At 45.8% G+C, this 16,588-nt stretch overlaps 1 protein-coding gene across 1 annotated transcript in view; it reads left to right on the top strand.

The window, feature by feature from the left end:
* The window catches only part of mllt1a (MLLT1 super elongation complex subunit a), an 89,228-nt gene that overhangs the window by 17,563 nt on the left and 55,077 nt on the right, over window positions 1-16,588 (top strand). Inside the window, exon 2 of the mRNA XM_068016414.1 lies at window positions 16,109-16,289. Coding sequence (XP_067872515.1) covers window positions 16,109-16,289 — 181 coding nt within the window. The remainder of the gene's footprint in view (window positions 1-16,108; window positions 16,290-16,588) is intronic.

Here is a 16,588-nt window from a genome sequence, read left to right as displayed (position 1 = left end):
GAAGGCTGTGTTATTGCTGGAGGCTGTGCCTCATCTGTGCCACACCCCCATCAGGGATGTAATTCCCTTGTTTACCTTGTTAGTTTTGAGAACCATGATTCATAATGGTTCACCGCATACAGACTCCGTTATCTGCTGTTAGTTTTTGTGTAGGCCTTGGCGGATACACATCTCAGACCGATTAATGTATGTGGATTGATAATGCTGTACTTGGTTGGGGACCTGTCTTGGATGAAAGGGTCAAACAATTCAATTACAAGCATCCTGTGGGGCTGTTTACAGTTCAAGGTTGATTTGCAGCTGAATTTGTGTGGGCAAGCATTCTTTTGAATGCTGGAAATGGCTGACCATCTGGCCTAGATACACTTTTTAATAGCCTTTTGTTCTGGGATATCTTCAAAGGAACTAAGGGTTGTATTTTGGACAGTTTTGCCTAATGACATAAGTCCGTCTGAAGCCAGCAGAGATCATGTCAGGGACTTTGCGGTGACATAACGCCAAGAAAGAACTAAAGCAACCTTATTTCAAGGATCAGTTTAATGTGAAGAATTAGTACAAGAAAGTGCCTTTGCTGTTGATGTTGAGGAGATTAGTAAAGGTTCGAACATTCTGTTTGCACTGAGTATGTTCATTTACTTGCTTTGCTGTTGAATAAATCTGTCTAGTGGTTCATAGCCTGAGGCGTATTCTGCTAATGTTCATCCACCTACCAAAGACAAGGAGGCAGCATGTGAGTCTGTTTTGTATTTGATCTCTGGTCTCGCTACATTTATCAAGCTATACGGCAGGTAAAGGCACCCTCTGCTTCAGCATGGGTGTGAGGTCTGTTTCTAGGAGTGGCCAATGACAGTGAACACACAGAAAATATCCAGCATAAAGTCCCAGAAAGGTTGAAACGCACAAAAGGGGCTGATTAGAGAACTAATTTCTTAATGAAAATTTAGAAGGTAGAGTTGTTTAATTCGTTTCCCAATTGCAGTGGGTGGTGGAAGCAGCAGTTACTGCAACAAGAGAGAGACACCCAGCAAGAAAGGAACTTTGCCACCATATGTGCTTTTTAAATTTGAGTTCAAGATCACTCACTCCTTAGAGCTGGGTACTCCACTTGAAAATAATGTTACCAGAATATTTGATTTTTCTGGTAGTGTGAAATGATTTGAGGTGTTCTTTCCAAACCAAAAAGAACCCGGTGAACTCTTAATATTTTACAGGTAAATGTTTCGCAAAGGCTAATTATGCGTTTCTCTGTTTATAGTCACCTTGAAAACATTCTAATGCAGCTGTGCAAAAACCCTCCAACAAAAATGTTTCCAGTGCAAGCTATTTGACCCTTGATGTGATGCTGTCAAACTCCAGCACCCCCATCCACCTTCTGCCCAACCCTATGATAATCCTGCTCCTAATGTTGTCAGAGCCTAAGGCACTTCACTGTTGCTAAATTCCTTACCCCACCCCCGCCTCCCATCCCTCCCCTCTCTAATGCTACTGAATACTTATATTCAAGCTGGTGCATATTGCTGACCATCTTGTGTATCTCAGCCAAGTGATGACCTACTAAGCTCCAGCACAGAAGCTGCCTTCAGCACCTTTGAGCTCTTTAAACGTCAAGGGCTTGGGGCACTGGAAAAGTTTGCTCCCCAATCGGTGGATATTCACCAGCAAAGCAGCAACCTTTGAGTCCTCCAGGCCCAGCTTCTTTCAAGAGGCAGAACCTTCTTTTCCTTTCCTCCCCATGTTGCTTTGGTGGTCCCAGCCTCTGCTGCCTGTGTTAATGGAGCAAGCATCTTTTAGAAGTGGGATTGTATTCTTGAAGATAGTGGAATCTTTCTAAAACTACCCTGTGACATGGCCCGGGAGAGGGGGAGGGCGAAGGTAGAGAGAGAGAGAGAAATAGGGTTGCGGGGGCTGTGTGGGGGTGGTGGATAGTTGGATGGGGAATGTTAAATAATATTGCTGGTTTATAAATGGCGGAGGGACTCTCTTTCATCCAACAGTCTTGACATCTATTTGGCACCCAATCCCAAACTATTGAACATCTCTGTTTAAAATATGTCAGTTAATAAAATTAAATGCAAATAACCAGGCTCACTGATGTTACATGCAGGAATGGACAGAGGGAGAGGGCTTTTAATTGGGAAGGAATGAATAAAATGCCCCAGAATACAATTTAATAAAAACACAGTGACTGTAAATCGGCCACCTTGATTACATGGCCTTGCACAGTGTTACTGGAATAGTAACTCACTGTGAGCACAGCAACAGGCACATCACTGGAAAAGAAGAAAGTGTTGCCTTTATGTAGCACCTTTCATGACCTCAGGACATGTCCCAAGGTGCTTTACCATCAATGCAGTACTTTTTGAAGGCTATTCACTGTTGTAGGAAACAGGCAGCTACATATGCGCACAGCAAGCTCCCACAAAGAGCAATGTGATCATGACCAAATAATCTGCTTTGGTGGCGTTGATTGAGGGACAAATATTGGCCAGGGCACCAGAGAGAACTCGCATGTTCATGTTAATATTAAGTATTCCTATCCAATATTAAAACTTGTGTCTGCATGTTTTTGGCTTTCTTTTGGTAACCATTTTTGTGTCAACATTTCCATTATAAATTCCTGTGTCGATAGTTATAATGAAAACTGCCAGTGTAAATTCACTGCTCTGTGCCAGCGAGTGGTCTTTTGTAGCTGGTGGGTGAGAAGGTGCAGCGAGGCATGTGAAGAGTTGAGGAAGGAGGGGTGGTGGGTTCTCCACCAAAACTTCGTAAAGCCAGCTCCCATATTTTTTTCAAAAGGGCTAGTGAAGCCCATCAGCATTGCTGGGCCAGTGGGGAAACCTGACAGCAGGGCCGAAAGAAATGCCTAGCTAAAGTTAGCAAGGCAGAGCTGGTAGACAAGCTGAGATGGGAATAAATGGAGAACCATAGTGCCTGGAGCTATGCAATTTTCCACAGTGATGGCAGGACTGAATAGTGTTTCCTTTTGAAATTAATAGAAGCAGGTGATACTTCTAGGCGTTACCACATTACAATAGCCTTAGTAGGCCCTGAGAAAAGAAGAGGCCTTTGTGGGGCAAAGCTCTTGCAGGTGTTTCTGGCATTAAATGACTAATTTTATAAATGAGTTCAGTGATTTCTTTTTTTTGACATAATTGAAAAAACAAAATTAATTCCAGCTATGAAGAGTGACTTCAGTGAGAAGGGAAAAGGCGACCAAAAGAAGTTTGGAAGAAATTGAGAAGTTTGTTTTATGGCAGTTGCTGGTACCTGATTGGGACCTCTCAAATAAAAGCAATTTGTTGGGCTTGTGACAGTTGCTCGCTGAAGATTTTCTTACATGTATATACTGTTTCGTAGTTGGCAGCTATTCCTATGTGTCCTTAGTTCAGCAAATTAGCACAGTAAAGTTAACATAGGGGATCTTTTGAGGCAGTTAAATCTCAGCACCTAATGTATGCAGTCAGGTGCAAGGCTTTTAATTATATAGATATATCAGCGGCGCTTGAGATGGCTTGGTCATGTGAGCCGCATGGAAGATGGCAGGATCCCCAAAGACTCATTGTACAGCGAGCTCGCCACTGGTATCAGACCCACCGGCCGTCCATGTCTCCACTTTAAAGACGTCTGCAAATGCGACATGAAATCGTGTGACATTGATCACAAGTCGTGGGAGTCAGTTGCCAGAGTTCGCCAGAGCTGGCGGGCAGCCATAAAGACAGGGTTAAAGTGTGGCGAGTCGAAGAGACTTAGTAGTTGGCAGGAAAAAAGACAGAGGCGCAAGGGGAGAGCCAACTGTGTAACAGCCCCGACAAACAAATTTCTCTGCAGCACCTGTGGAAGAGCCTGTCACTCTAGAATTGGCCTTTATAGCCACTCCAGGCGCTGCTTCACAAACCACTGACCACCTCCAGGTGCGTATCCATTGTCTCTCGAGATAAGGAGGCCCAAAAAGAATATCTGTGTATCTAAAAATTTGTGCAAAAGACAAACAAAGGTATGGTATGGAAACATTTTTGATGTGTCCATACAGCACAAAGCATTCTGGTTGGCTTACATATTCCAGCAGCTAACGGAGAAGTACTTCACTATCTGATTATCCTTCCTCCCTCCCTCTCACCAAAGGTCTTTGAGTGGCCTTTTTCACTCATTCCACTACATACCCTGACAGTTAATATTTATGTTACTGTGGCTGAGTTGGTAGCAGTCTTGCCTCTGAATCACATTCCAGGGCTTCAGCACAAAAATCAAGGCTGTAACTCGAGTGAAGTACTGAGGGAGTGCTGCACTGTCAGAGGTGCTGTCTTTCGGATGAGATGCTAAACCGAGGCTTCATCTGCCTGCTCGGGTGGATGTATACGATCCCGTGACACTATTTTGAAGGAGAGCAGGGGAGTTTACCATACCTGGTGTCCTAGCCAATATTTATCCCTCAATCAACATCACAAATACCAGATTATCTGGTCATTACCGCATTGCTGTTTGTGGGATCTTGCTGTATGCAAATTGACTGCCGCATTTCCTACATTACAACAGCGACTACACTTCAAAAGTACTCCGTTGGCTGTAAAGTGCTTTGAGACATCCAGTGGTTGTGAAAGGTGCGATATAAATGCAAGTCTTTTATTAAAAAATCCAACAGTCCTGCAAACAATATTCAAAAGTATACCAATAAACTGACCTATTTCATGTTACAATTATCTCGCCTCCTTAGGTTTCTTCCTCTCTCAGTGAACTTGTCCTTGTCATCTGCTCCATTTCTAGAGTTTCCCTCGTTTTCCCTTGCTATTCTCACTTGTGTTGATTCTTTGCGCCGCTAATGTTGCTTTTATCATACCCTTAAAAAAAAAAGTATGGAATTGAAAGCTAGTCTCAGTAATGGTGCCATGAAGCTAACGTCGATTGTCGTAAACACTAATGGTTCACTAATGGCCTTTAGGGAAAGAAATTTGCTGTTCTTACCTGGTCTGACCTACATGTGACTTCAGACCCACAGCACTGTGGTTGACTCTTTAACTACCCTCTGAAATGGCCTTGCAAGCCACTCAGTTGTGATGGGCAACAAATAAAGAGACTTGCCGCACCTGTGGCAAATTTGGTCACATGGCAGCCAACTGCAGCACGGTTGTTTGCAAGAACTGCAAGGAGGAAGGCCATCAGACCAAGGACTGTAAGCAGACTAAGTGTTGCAACTTGTGCGGTGCGGCAGGCCATCTCTACTAAACCTGCCCCAAACGCTGCCTCAGTTATGCTCAGACGGCAAGGTCCAAGGAAAGGCCGGGAGAAGGTTCGACGAAGGCGTCCGGTGTTCGAAAGGAGACCAGCAACCTTCTCCGCAGTGAGGAACTTCAACCTGAGAGGGAAGGGGAGGCAGCTGAAACCAGCGACCCAGCACCTACCCAATGCCCGGAAACCCCTCCTCCACAGACAGAATCAATGGAGGAGGAGGCAGCAGATGGACAAACAGGTCAGTGGCAAGTGGTCCAGAGGAAAACCACAAAGAAAAAACGCCCCAAAGCGGAACAGGCCACCACCCAAACCAGTGGCAAGAGGAGGCTATCTTCTGAATCAGACTGCAACAACTCCTCTTCACTGGACGAGGGAATGCTGGAACGACAGCCCCTTCAAAAGAGGCGGCAGAACTCTGAGATGGATGATAAAGCATCCCAGCCCCCGGGCACTGGAAGCTGTGATGGGCCCGGCGTGCCCCAACCCCATTGCGCCACACGTAACGACGTGGCCAACGCATCTCAGCTCCGGGACACCGGGAGCAAAGACAGGTCTGGCGCACCTCAGCTCCGGGAAGCCGGGAGCAGTGATGTTTTCGAGGAGGAACAGATGGAAGCAGCTGAGGACAACCCAATCCTCTCTGCCTACAAGACCCCCCCGATGTCACCCGAGCGGAACAAACACTGCATGAAAAAGCAGGAGGGGTTTCTGAGCCCAACCAACGTGAAACTGCTTGCGCACACGATGGGTATGCAGGAACATCCCGAAGGACTGGGACTAGCAAAGACAAATGGTATGGGAAGCAACAAATAACTTTTTTAAAAATGGGTGTAAGAATTGCTTCCATTAATGTGCGTAGCATTAAATCTACTATGCGATGTGTTTCAACCTTTGATTGCCTCGCCAAGGTCAAAGCTGACCTACTGTTTCTGCAGGAGTGTGGAATACCACACCTCAGCACCTACAGGCAGTGGTCGCGATGGTGGTCCCACGGGCCATCGATCTGGTCGGGGGGTAATGATTGCCGTTCCTCCGGCCTGGGTATTCTGCTGCGGGGAGGTAACTTCACCATCTCCGAAGTTAAGGAGGTGCTGGGCGGTTGCCTCCTTGTAGCAGACGTGATGTACAACAACTCTCTGCTCCGGTTGATCAACGTGTACGCCCCGGTACAACGCAGCGAGCGGCTGACCGTCTTCCAGCAGCTCCCACTGCTGCTGGTGACGTCGAGGCTGGTCATTCTAGGCGGTGGCTTCAACTGCATCATCGATGCGGCTGGACGATCCGGCAGTGACGACAGCAAACTGGACGCTACGTCCAGATTCCTAATAGAAACAGTTAAAGATGCCAAACTGCACGACGTCTTCAGCAAACCTGCAGACGGAGCGCAGCGCAGATACACATGGTCAAGATCGGATGGGTCTGCCCGTTCCAGGATTGACTTCCTGTTTGTGTCCCGTGCTGTCATGGTCAAATCCACCGACGTCAAGCCAGTGTTCTTTTCTGACCATTGCCTCTTGCTGGCCGACTGTCACTTACAGGACGACCAGCGAGTTGGCAGAGGGACGTGGAAGCTCAATGCTACACTGCTGACCCCAGAGAACGTTGAGGAACTCAAAAGGGATTATAAAGGTTGGAGGACCGTGAAACCCCTCTTTGAGTCTCCAGTTCACTGGTGGGAAGCGATTAAGGAGAACATCAAGAGGTCCTTCATCCACAAAGGTGTTCAGAGGGCGAGAGAGAGACAGAGGGAAATGTCCCGACTCCAGAAAATTATGCAAAATCTACTCCGGTTGCAGTCAATGGGGGTCGAGGTCAAAGAGGACCTCCAAGAGGTTAAGAGCCAGCGGGCCTCGCTCTTTGCCAAGGAGGCCTCCAAGATCATATTCCGGTCCAGAGTCTGCTCCATCGAGCAGGATGAGACGTGCTCGCGTTACTTCTTCCAAAAGGTACACAGAGCTCTGTTATCAGCAGCCTGAAGGAAGAAGATGGCTCGGTAACGTCTTTGCAGTCCAACATACTAAGGATCAGCAAATCCTTTTATTCTGGGCTGTATGACGCGAAGCCCACAGACAGCAGAGCCTCCCAGTCCTTCCTGTCATCTATCACAGAGGTCTTAGATGACAGCAGGAGGGAGAGACTGGAAAAGCCGCTAACTCTGGACGAGCTGACAAAGGCCGTCGAGTCCTTTTGAGACGAGTAAAACTCCCGGAAGCGACGGCTTACCGGTCGAGTTGTACTCGGCCCTGTGGGACTGGGTCGGCCCGGACCTGCTGGAAGTATACGAGAGTATGCTCCTGGCCTGCAGCACGTCAGAATCCATGAGGAAAGGCATCATCACCCTCATTTACAAGCGGAAGGGGGAGAGGGCAGAAATCAGAAATTGGCGGCCCATCTCACTGCTTAATGTTGACTACAAGATTCTGTCCAAAGTCATAGCCAGTCGAGTCAAGTCTGCTTTGGAGTTGGTGATTCACCCCGATCAGACCTGTACTGTACCCGGCAGGAAGATCTCTGATAGTCTCGCGCTACTCAGGGATACGATCGCCTACGTACGGGACAGGAGGGTGGACACCTGCCTCATCAGCCTGGACCAGGAGAAGGCTTTTGACAGGATATCGCACACCTACATGATGGACGTGCTTTCCAAAATGGGGTTTGGGGAGGGAATCTGCAATTGGATCCAACTGCTCTACACAAACATCAGTAGCGCAGTCTCAATCAACGGGTGGGAATCGGAAAGTTTCCCGATCAAATCTGGAGTCACACAGGGCTGTCCTCTCTCCCCAGTCTTGTTTGTTTGCTGTATTGAACCCTTTGCTGAGTCTATTAGGAAGGATGCGAGCATAAGAGGGGTGACAATCCCAGGCAGCGGAGGCACTCGGGTTAAAACCTCCCTGTACATGGATGACGTCGCCGTCTTCTGCTCGGATCCGCTGTCCGTGCGCAGACTGATTAGCATCTGCGACTAGTTCGAGCTGGCCTCGGGAGCCAAAGTTAACCAGGGCAAGAGCGAGGCCATGTTCTTTGGGAACTGGGCTGACCGATCCTTTGTCCCCTTCACCGTCAGGTCAGATTATCTGAAGGTGCTGGGGATATGGTTCGGAAGGGCCGGGGCGTGCACCAAAACATGGGAGGAGCGAGTAGCCAAGGTATGGCAAAAGTTGAGCATGTGGGGGCAGCGATCTCTCTCCATTGTGGGTAAGAACCTGGTCGTCAGGTGCGAGGCGCTCACGTTGTTGCTGTACGTGGCGCAGGTCTGGCCCATACCCCACTCCTGCGCTGTGGCAGTCACCCGAGCCATTTTCCACTTCATCTGGGGATCTAAAATGGACCAGGTCCGGAGGGACACGATGTTCAAATCTCTGGACAAGGGCGGGAAAAATGTACCCAACGTGGCCCTCATCCTGATGATCAACTTCGTGTGCGGCTGCATCAAGCTGTGTGTAGACCTCCAGTATGCAAACTCCAAGTGTCACTACGTGCTGAGGTTCTATCTGTCCCCGGTGTTGCGAAGGATGGGCCTGGTCACATTGCTGCGGAACGCTCCATGCAGTTGGGCCGTGCTGTACCACCTATCCTTCATGGAGCAGTTTCTGCAGGAAAACACCTTTGACCACCGGTCCATCAGGCAGTGGTCTGCACGGAATGTCCTCAAGGCCCTACGGGAAAAGAAGACGGTGGATCCTGTCGGATGGTTCCCTGAGCAGACCGTCAAAGTCATTTGGCGGAATGCCTCGTCACCAGAACTTTCAAACAAGCACCAAGACGTAGCTTGGCTGGTGGTGAGAAGGGCCCTCCTTGTCCGATCCTTCATGCACACCCGAAGTCTCGCCCCCTCCGCACAATGCCCCCGCGGTGGCTGTGGTGGGGAAGAGACGGTCGTCCACCTCCTCCTGGAATGTGTCTTTGCAAAGCAGGTGTGGAAAGAGATGCAGTGGTTTTTGTTGAGGTTCATCCCAAGCAGCTCGGTAACACAGGAGTCTGTGCTCTACGGGCTGTTCCCAGGGACACACACCGAGACAAACATCAACTGCTGCTGGAGGACTATCAATTCGGTGAAAGACGCCCTTTGGTCTGCCCGAAACTTGCTGGTCTTCCAGCGCAAAGAGTTGTCCACGACCGAATGTTGCAGACTGGCACATTCCAAGGTCCAGGACTACGTGCTGAGGGACGCACTAAAGTTTGGGGCAGCCACAGCAAAGGCTCAACGGGGAAAGACCACAGTGTAAGGTCCCCCCACCGGGCTGGATCCATGGGAAACCCCTCGAACTGTATCGGGAAAATTTTGTCTGCTGTAAAATGTAGAAATGTATCTGGCACGACAAATGTGAAATGGAAGGGTTGTGAGACAACTCATGATTGTATTGAAGCAAACGGACCTCCTTTGCATTGTATTTTTTGATTTGGTGCTGTTTGAAACTGTTAATGCATTTTTTTTTTTTTGCAGATTTTTATGAATAAAAAATATTTTGGAAATAAAAAAAACCAAATATTGATCTTGCCAGTGATGCTTAAATCCCATGAATGAATTTAAAAAAGTACCGTAACTTCCAATCTGAAGATTATTAGGGTACAGATTATGAATATTCTCACATGTTAAAGGGGCGCAGAAAAGCTAGAATTCCAAAATAGAGAAATTAGAATGAGTCTTAAAAGAGGCAAATGACCAATCTCGGGTTAATGATACAAAAAGGATTTTTTTTAAAAAAGAGGTAAAAATGATGGGAGTTCAAAAAGGGGTAAAGTAATCCTGGCAAGTTACAAGGACATTTTAACGGATTTTAGAAAAGGAAAAGACTTGCATTTGTACAGCATTCATGATCTCGAGCTGCTCCAAAGCAGTTTTCAGCCAATTAAGTACTTAAGAGTAACTATTGTTGTAATGTCAGGAGATTTGAGCACAGCAAGGTCCCAGAAACAGCAATGAGATACATGACCAGATAATCTGCCTTTTTAAGCAATGTGGTTGAGGGATAAATCTTGGCCAAGGCATTGGGACAATTCCCCTGTTCTTCTTCGTATAGTGCCATGGAATGTTTTGTGTCCTGAGAGAGCTGATGATGCCCTATTACTGTGCAGCGCTCCCTCAGTACTGCACTTCTATGTCAACCTGGATTACGTGCTCTCGAATGGGGCTTAAACCCACGACATTCTGACTCGGGTGTGAGTGCTGCCACTGAGTCAATATTGACACCTACTACAGGATTTTATAAATACCAGAATAGTTAGAGAGTAGGGTGGATTAAAGATGAAAAAGAAAATCTCAAGGATGAAGGAATGGAAGCAAAATTAAATGAGGAATTCACTTCTCTCTTCACAGTGGTGTCTGTTACATATTTCTAATTTGTCTTGGATATTATTTTGGGTACAGCTGTCCAGCTCCCATTATCAGTTTGAGCATCTTGCATCCAGCAGTGCACCTGCATATCTAATCTTATGATAATTTAACTTGATGTGGGGTGGGGGGAGGGAAGGAAGGGAGGGAGTGAGGGGAAGAGTATAATACTTGTGATCCGAACTGGATATTGTGTCTTTTGCACGTGCGTTCCTCCTATGTTCCAGTCGTCAGTTTGATAAATGTATTAGTGAGAGGAGGTCTGATGTAAATCATCATGCTGCTTTGTTTTACATACAAATGGAGACAGAATTGTAAACTTAACTCCCTTCGCTCAATATCACTTCTCTGCTTGAAAAATGAGATAAATAATGATGAACCTTACCCTTTTCTGGACTGACTTTTGGCGTCACCTTTCCTTGCAGACCATATTTGATCTCCTGAGTCTTCGCTGCAGGCCCCGGCCTGCCCATTGCAGTCTCCAGTTTAAAACCGAATGGATTTCTCACTCACACACTCGCTCAGTCACTTTGTCTCTTTCGCTCTTGAAGGGTGGTGCCGCCATTCTTTTTAGGAATTCATCACAGGCCTGTCAACCAGACCAGACGAGAGCCTCTCGTGAGAGTGTATTCTCAGCAGACATCCCATGCTAGGTCCACGTGAATAGAATCCACCCTTCCAAAATAGGTATAGATAGTTTCCCTGGTTCGTGTGGAAATGTCTACAGTTAATCCTTCAAACCTTCTCTTTTTCTCAGAGGCTGCAGCCTGTGACTTTTTAGACTGTGCAAGTTCACCCTGTTTAAAAACACTGTTTTTAGATGGAATGCATTCCCAAATCCCTACCATTTAAAAAAAAAAAATCAAAAATCCCATTTGGATTTTGGGAAAGTAAGGCTACAAAAAGAGGTGATACAGTGTAAGCGGCACAGTGGCGCAGTGGTTAGCACCGCAGCCTCACAGCTCCAGCGACCCGGGTTCACTTCTGGGTACTGCCTGTGCAGAGTTTGCAAGTTCTCCCTGTGACCGCGTGGGTTTTCGCCGGGTGCTCCGGTTTCCTCCCACAGCCAAAGACTTGCAGGTTGATAGGTAAATTGGCCATTGTAAATTGCCCCTACTGTAGGTAGTAGGAGAATGGTGGGAATATGGGATTAGTGTAGGATTAGTATAAATGGGTGGTTGTTGGTCGGCACAGACTCGGTGGGCCGAAGGGCCTGTTTCAGTGCTGTATCTCTAAATAAATAAATAAAAAAATAAAGGATCGGGGTAGAAATTAGTCTTCGCTATTATCAGATCAGCCGCCCATTATATGCTGGGTATAACAGGCGGCCGATCCGATACTGCCTGCTTGGTGCCACTACCCTAGACAAATGCCTACCTCCTGAAACCCAAGGGGAGATGAACCAGAACTTAGAATGAAGGAAATAACACAACATCTGACTGTGAATGTAAGAGCTATTGCCTCTGTTCCAGTAATTAAGGTTCTAAATGCAGAATTTTTGTTCCATAGGTTTATGATGGGGAAAATGAAACTCATTGACACATTGTGATACGAAGGCCGTGGAGACCTCGCGTTACCGTCTGAGTTCATTCACACTGATTTACCAAATTGGGTTATCCCTAACTTACAATGATTTTGGTTTTACAGATAAAAGACCATTCAGTTACCTCCACGATCTTTGCTCTTGGTTTTACAGCTAACTCACATCAGTCTTTTTTGCTGGTCTTGATCTATTTCTTTACAGCTGATGAGCACTTTGAAATTTATACTGCAGAGGTACAGACTAGGAGGGAAGCAACATATTTTTAACTGAACCGGTCACATTTAAACTGGTGGGGGGGAGTGGGAGGGGAGAGAGTATTGAAAATACAGGTAAACTGGAATTGGCTGCAGAGAATGTGTGAGTTTTGAAGAGAGCAGAGTTGAGATTCAGCCTGAGGGGAATGCTACATCACTGCTAATGGAGAAGATCTTGTCAGGCAAACCCCCACCTGCCAAAACTGCGGCACACATTACTTCGCCACGTGAACAAAAACTTAAAATTGCAAGCCCTGACTGGAAGGACATTTGCATAGCACCAGACAATGCTGAAACAATGGGGACCCAGTAGTTGCTTCCCCAATACACAGAAGTGGTCAAACCAGTTTTAGTCACATGACTAACTGGCTGGAGTTTTTGGATTTGAACTTCCAACAAAGGATTTGAACTCCGAACGCTGTGTGCTCATGGATTGAGAACGTCTCCTCTCCTTCTGCTTGCCTCCATCTCTTTCCCACAGAACCGAATCTTCTGAAGACACGTAAACTCAGAGAGAACAGTCTCCTACTTGAACAAGGTTTAAGACGAATACTGGGCCCCAACGAAACGCACGACCATATCTTCAATCAAGGGCTACCACAAGTTCGAGAAACAGTAACAAGATATTGCCTCAAACTGTTCTACTTATCTTATCTTCTCTTTTCTGTCCCTATTTGCATGTGTGTATCGTGTGTCCATGCTAGTGTGGGCGCATCGTATATCCGTAGGTGTTAAACGCATTAGATTTTAAGTTTAAGGTTTAATAAATTTCATCTTTAAACCAAAGAAAGCCCGTTTGTGCTCATTTCTTTGCCTTATAATTGGAAAGCGGTGAACAAGGATTCACCAAGTGGGAGCTCAAAACACAGCATGTTTAAAAATAAAACCCTGTTACAATAAGACCAGGTAAAGACAGCAAAAGACCCCTAAACACATTTCTCACCTGGTCGTAACAATATGCATTGTTGGCATTACCTGTTGGTGAGTTATAGCTGGCATCCTCGTGCCCCCATCCTGCCCCTGACAACCTCGTTATGCCACCCCGCCCCTAGAATGGAACCTCTACCAGATACAATGGTGAAAGCAGGATCCACAATAGCTTATAAAAGGAAAGTGGATAAATATTTTGTAAAAGTAGAATTGAAAAGGTTATGTGAGGAGAGGAATAGGGGACTAAATGTAACCTTTTGAGAGCTGGTGCAGACACGGTGGGCCTGTGCCTACTTTCTGTGCTGTACGATTCTATGACTGTAGAAACAAAGGGACAGAAAGGCAGGAAAAGATGTTGTGCTTGACAAATTTGTAATGAGAGATGAATTTTTGTCTTGTGAAATACGTGCTTTTTTTTTACTGTTGGAGCAGCCCAAGGAGCTCATTTGAAAACCAGTCTCTGATGCTGAGACATTTTGTTAGACTCGCAGCAGGAAAACCCTTTGGCCTAATGATATATTCCTCATTGTGTGATGTGGCAGAAAAAAATGCTATTTCCAAGTACCATCGGGTGTTAAAAAGAAGCAAACTGTTATGCCAGCAGGAAGCCAAGCAGGGCAAACCACTGCAACTTTGTGTACTAAACTATTAAAATTGTTAACGTTTTGATGGGCTTGACTGCTTCAAAGGAAATGGCTTTACATGAAAGAAATTCTACAGGATAAATATAACTATCTGACAATTCTTTGGCAAGTGGTGCTTTTAGATTGGCATGAATGTCCTGGGGTAACGTCATTATTGACTTAATGGCTAGTGCAATCAAAGCTAAAGAGAGTTGCTCTTCTCTATTTATGCTTCTGTATTAAACAAGACATTTATCCATGCCGTTTGCCATCTCTAGACTCTGTTCCTTCATTTTCCTCCTTGTCATCCTCCCATGCAATAAAGTCCAATTTGTTCAACAATCAGCTGTGTGATCCTGTCCTGAACTTGTGTACTGCTTTCCCATCACCAGTGCTTCCATTGTCTCACTGTACCCTGTTTTTCTACTCCCCTCCAGCCTTGCATCCCGCTCACAGTCTGGCCCTCTGGCTCTGGCCTTTTATTCATTCCACTCCCTCCATCTCTATTGATTGCACTGTCTTCAGGCTCCTTGGCAACACTCCCTGAAGCTGTCTGCTCAAACAGCCCCACCACTCCATCCTCTTGTTGACTTCTTTAAAACTCATCTTTTTAATCAACCTTTTGGCCGATCCTCCTCCTCATGCCATGACTCAACATCTGCTCCTTTCTCCTCTTTTCTACATTTTTTTCCTCTTCAAACACCATCAACACTCCCCCATCCCCCCTCCCCTGACCAGTGTAAAACATCATGATAGTTTTTTTTAAAATAGAAAACCTAGGTAATTGCAAGTGTAGTAGTAATTCTAATAATCGAGGGTGGGGCGGGGGATGGTATCATGTGGTCTAGGTTTTGATTTGCTATGCTACGATGCCACGAAATCATTCCAATGACCTAAGACTGTGGTCTTGATTTATTGTAGGGGATGGGGGCTGGGAATTCCTTCAGGTTCAGGGGAAGCTGAGCCTAGGGGAGGCCCAAGGACTCCTTGAGGGGTCTGAGGGAGGACATTTTTAAAGCTTGCCCGGGCCTTTACTGGCCAGCTGACCCCTCCTACCACAGTTCTGCTGCTAAGTAGCAGCTAGTACGAGTTCCCCTGGCTTGACGACATTGAGCTGTGACTTTTGCATGTTAGGTAGGCCCCCGCCTGCCTTTAGCGAGAGCCTCATTAATGACAGGGTTGGAGGTGGAATTTTGATTTTCCAGATTTTAACCCTGTGCCTGATCTTTCCTGACCCATTGATTGATGGCGATGTTTAAAATCGAGGTCTGTGTTTCAGAGAACATATTGCGAAGAGTTATGTGTAAATGAAACCTGGAGGGTGGGGCAGTGAAGAACAAACTTGTCCCTTACAAATTCCATGCATACAGTAAATTTTTTTAAACACAGTGCTCACATGTTATAATTGATTAAGGTAAAATCACAGTTTGCAGTATCTTGAGAGAGCATTTTGCACGATACAATCCAAGGGCAAAAATACTGGCCTTTATTGGTGTTGAGAACAATTTGAAGGTAATGAATTCAGAATCAAACCTGAAGCCTATTGTCTTTTAATTTATTGGCACCAGTATACTAAATAGTCATGTTTACAGTTTTCCCACTGCAGATAGTAAATTTGATAGGAAGCACTAAGTGTTAGGATCCAATCGTCTGCTAATCTTTCAGACCACTATCTCCAATATGTTTTCCTAATTTCTCTGTCTGCACCTCAACTGCCCTCAATCTCCCCATAAATGGGTGATCCAGTCCAATCTTGAAGCATTTTTACACTATGGAGTTAAACTGATGGTAGACAGTTTCCCTTCATCAGCTGCACACTACAGTGCAAAGAACACAACCTATCGGGAACTAACAGCATCGTAGCTCAGTGAAAATGTATGTCTGTGAATCTGCTATCAGCTGAATGCTACCTGTTTGTGTAAAGTAAATGTGGGCTGCCACTCCCTGATGTCCATACTCGAGATCAATAAAGTTTTCCAATAAAAAAGTGACTAAAATAGCAAAGGGGAGAACAGTGTGTAAGATTGCTGCCATAGATGGTAAGTTTTGATAAGTAGTATAAAAATGATCTGATTTATTGAAATTTAATTTGTCCCTTTCACTTTTTGGGGGAAGGGCAGTTATGTACTGAATGTTGTAATGGAATACACCCTGTCTGTCTGTGTCTTTATTGTGTTTCTTTTGTGCTTGTTTACAGTGCACTGTACAGGTTAAATTGGAACTAGGCCACCGAGCCCAGCTTCGGAAAAAGCCCACCACTGAAGGATTCACCCATGACTGGATGGTGTTCGTTAGAGGACCAGAGCAAAGCGATATTCAGCACTTTGTGGAAAAAGTGGTTTTTCGGTTGCATGAGAGTTTTCCAAAGCCGAAACGGGGTGAGTGGTATTTTTAAGGGATATTTGACTAATATCTAAAACCCAGTTACTGAAACATTCTGACTTTCCAAGTTTAAGATTCTTGTATGAGGGTTTGGGACTACCTAGGACTGGTGGTGGGTTTAAGAAACTACTGATAGCATTCAGTAAAATTGTATCTGTCTTGCTTGGGGCATTGAAGTAGGAGTGGGGGAGGGATAGGTGGAACTATGGGCTACAACTGACATCGTCAATGTTGTTATAACTTCTTAAATGACTATTTTTCTTCTGTCCTCTGTAGCACTGAAAGGAATTGCTTG

This window comes from Heterodontus francisci, chromosome 36, assembly GCF_036365525.1.
Source record: "Heterodontus francisci isolate sHetFra1 chromosome 36, sHetFra1.hap1, whole genome shotgun sequence".
In the NCBI taxonomy this organism is placed as follows: Eukaryota; Metazoa; Chordata; class Chondrichthyes; order Heterodontiformes; family Heterodontidae; genus Heterodontus; species Heterodontus francisci.
This window is presented reverse-complemented; position numbering and strand designations above follow the sequence as displayed.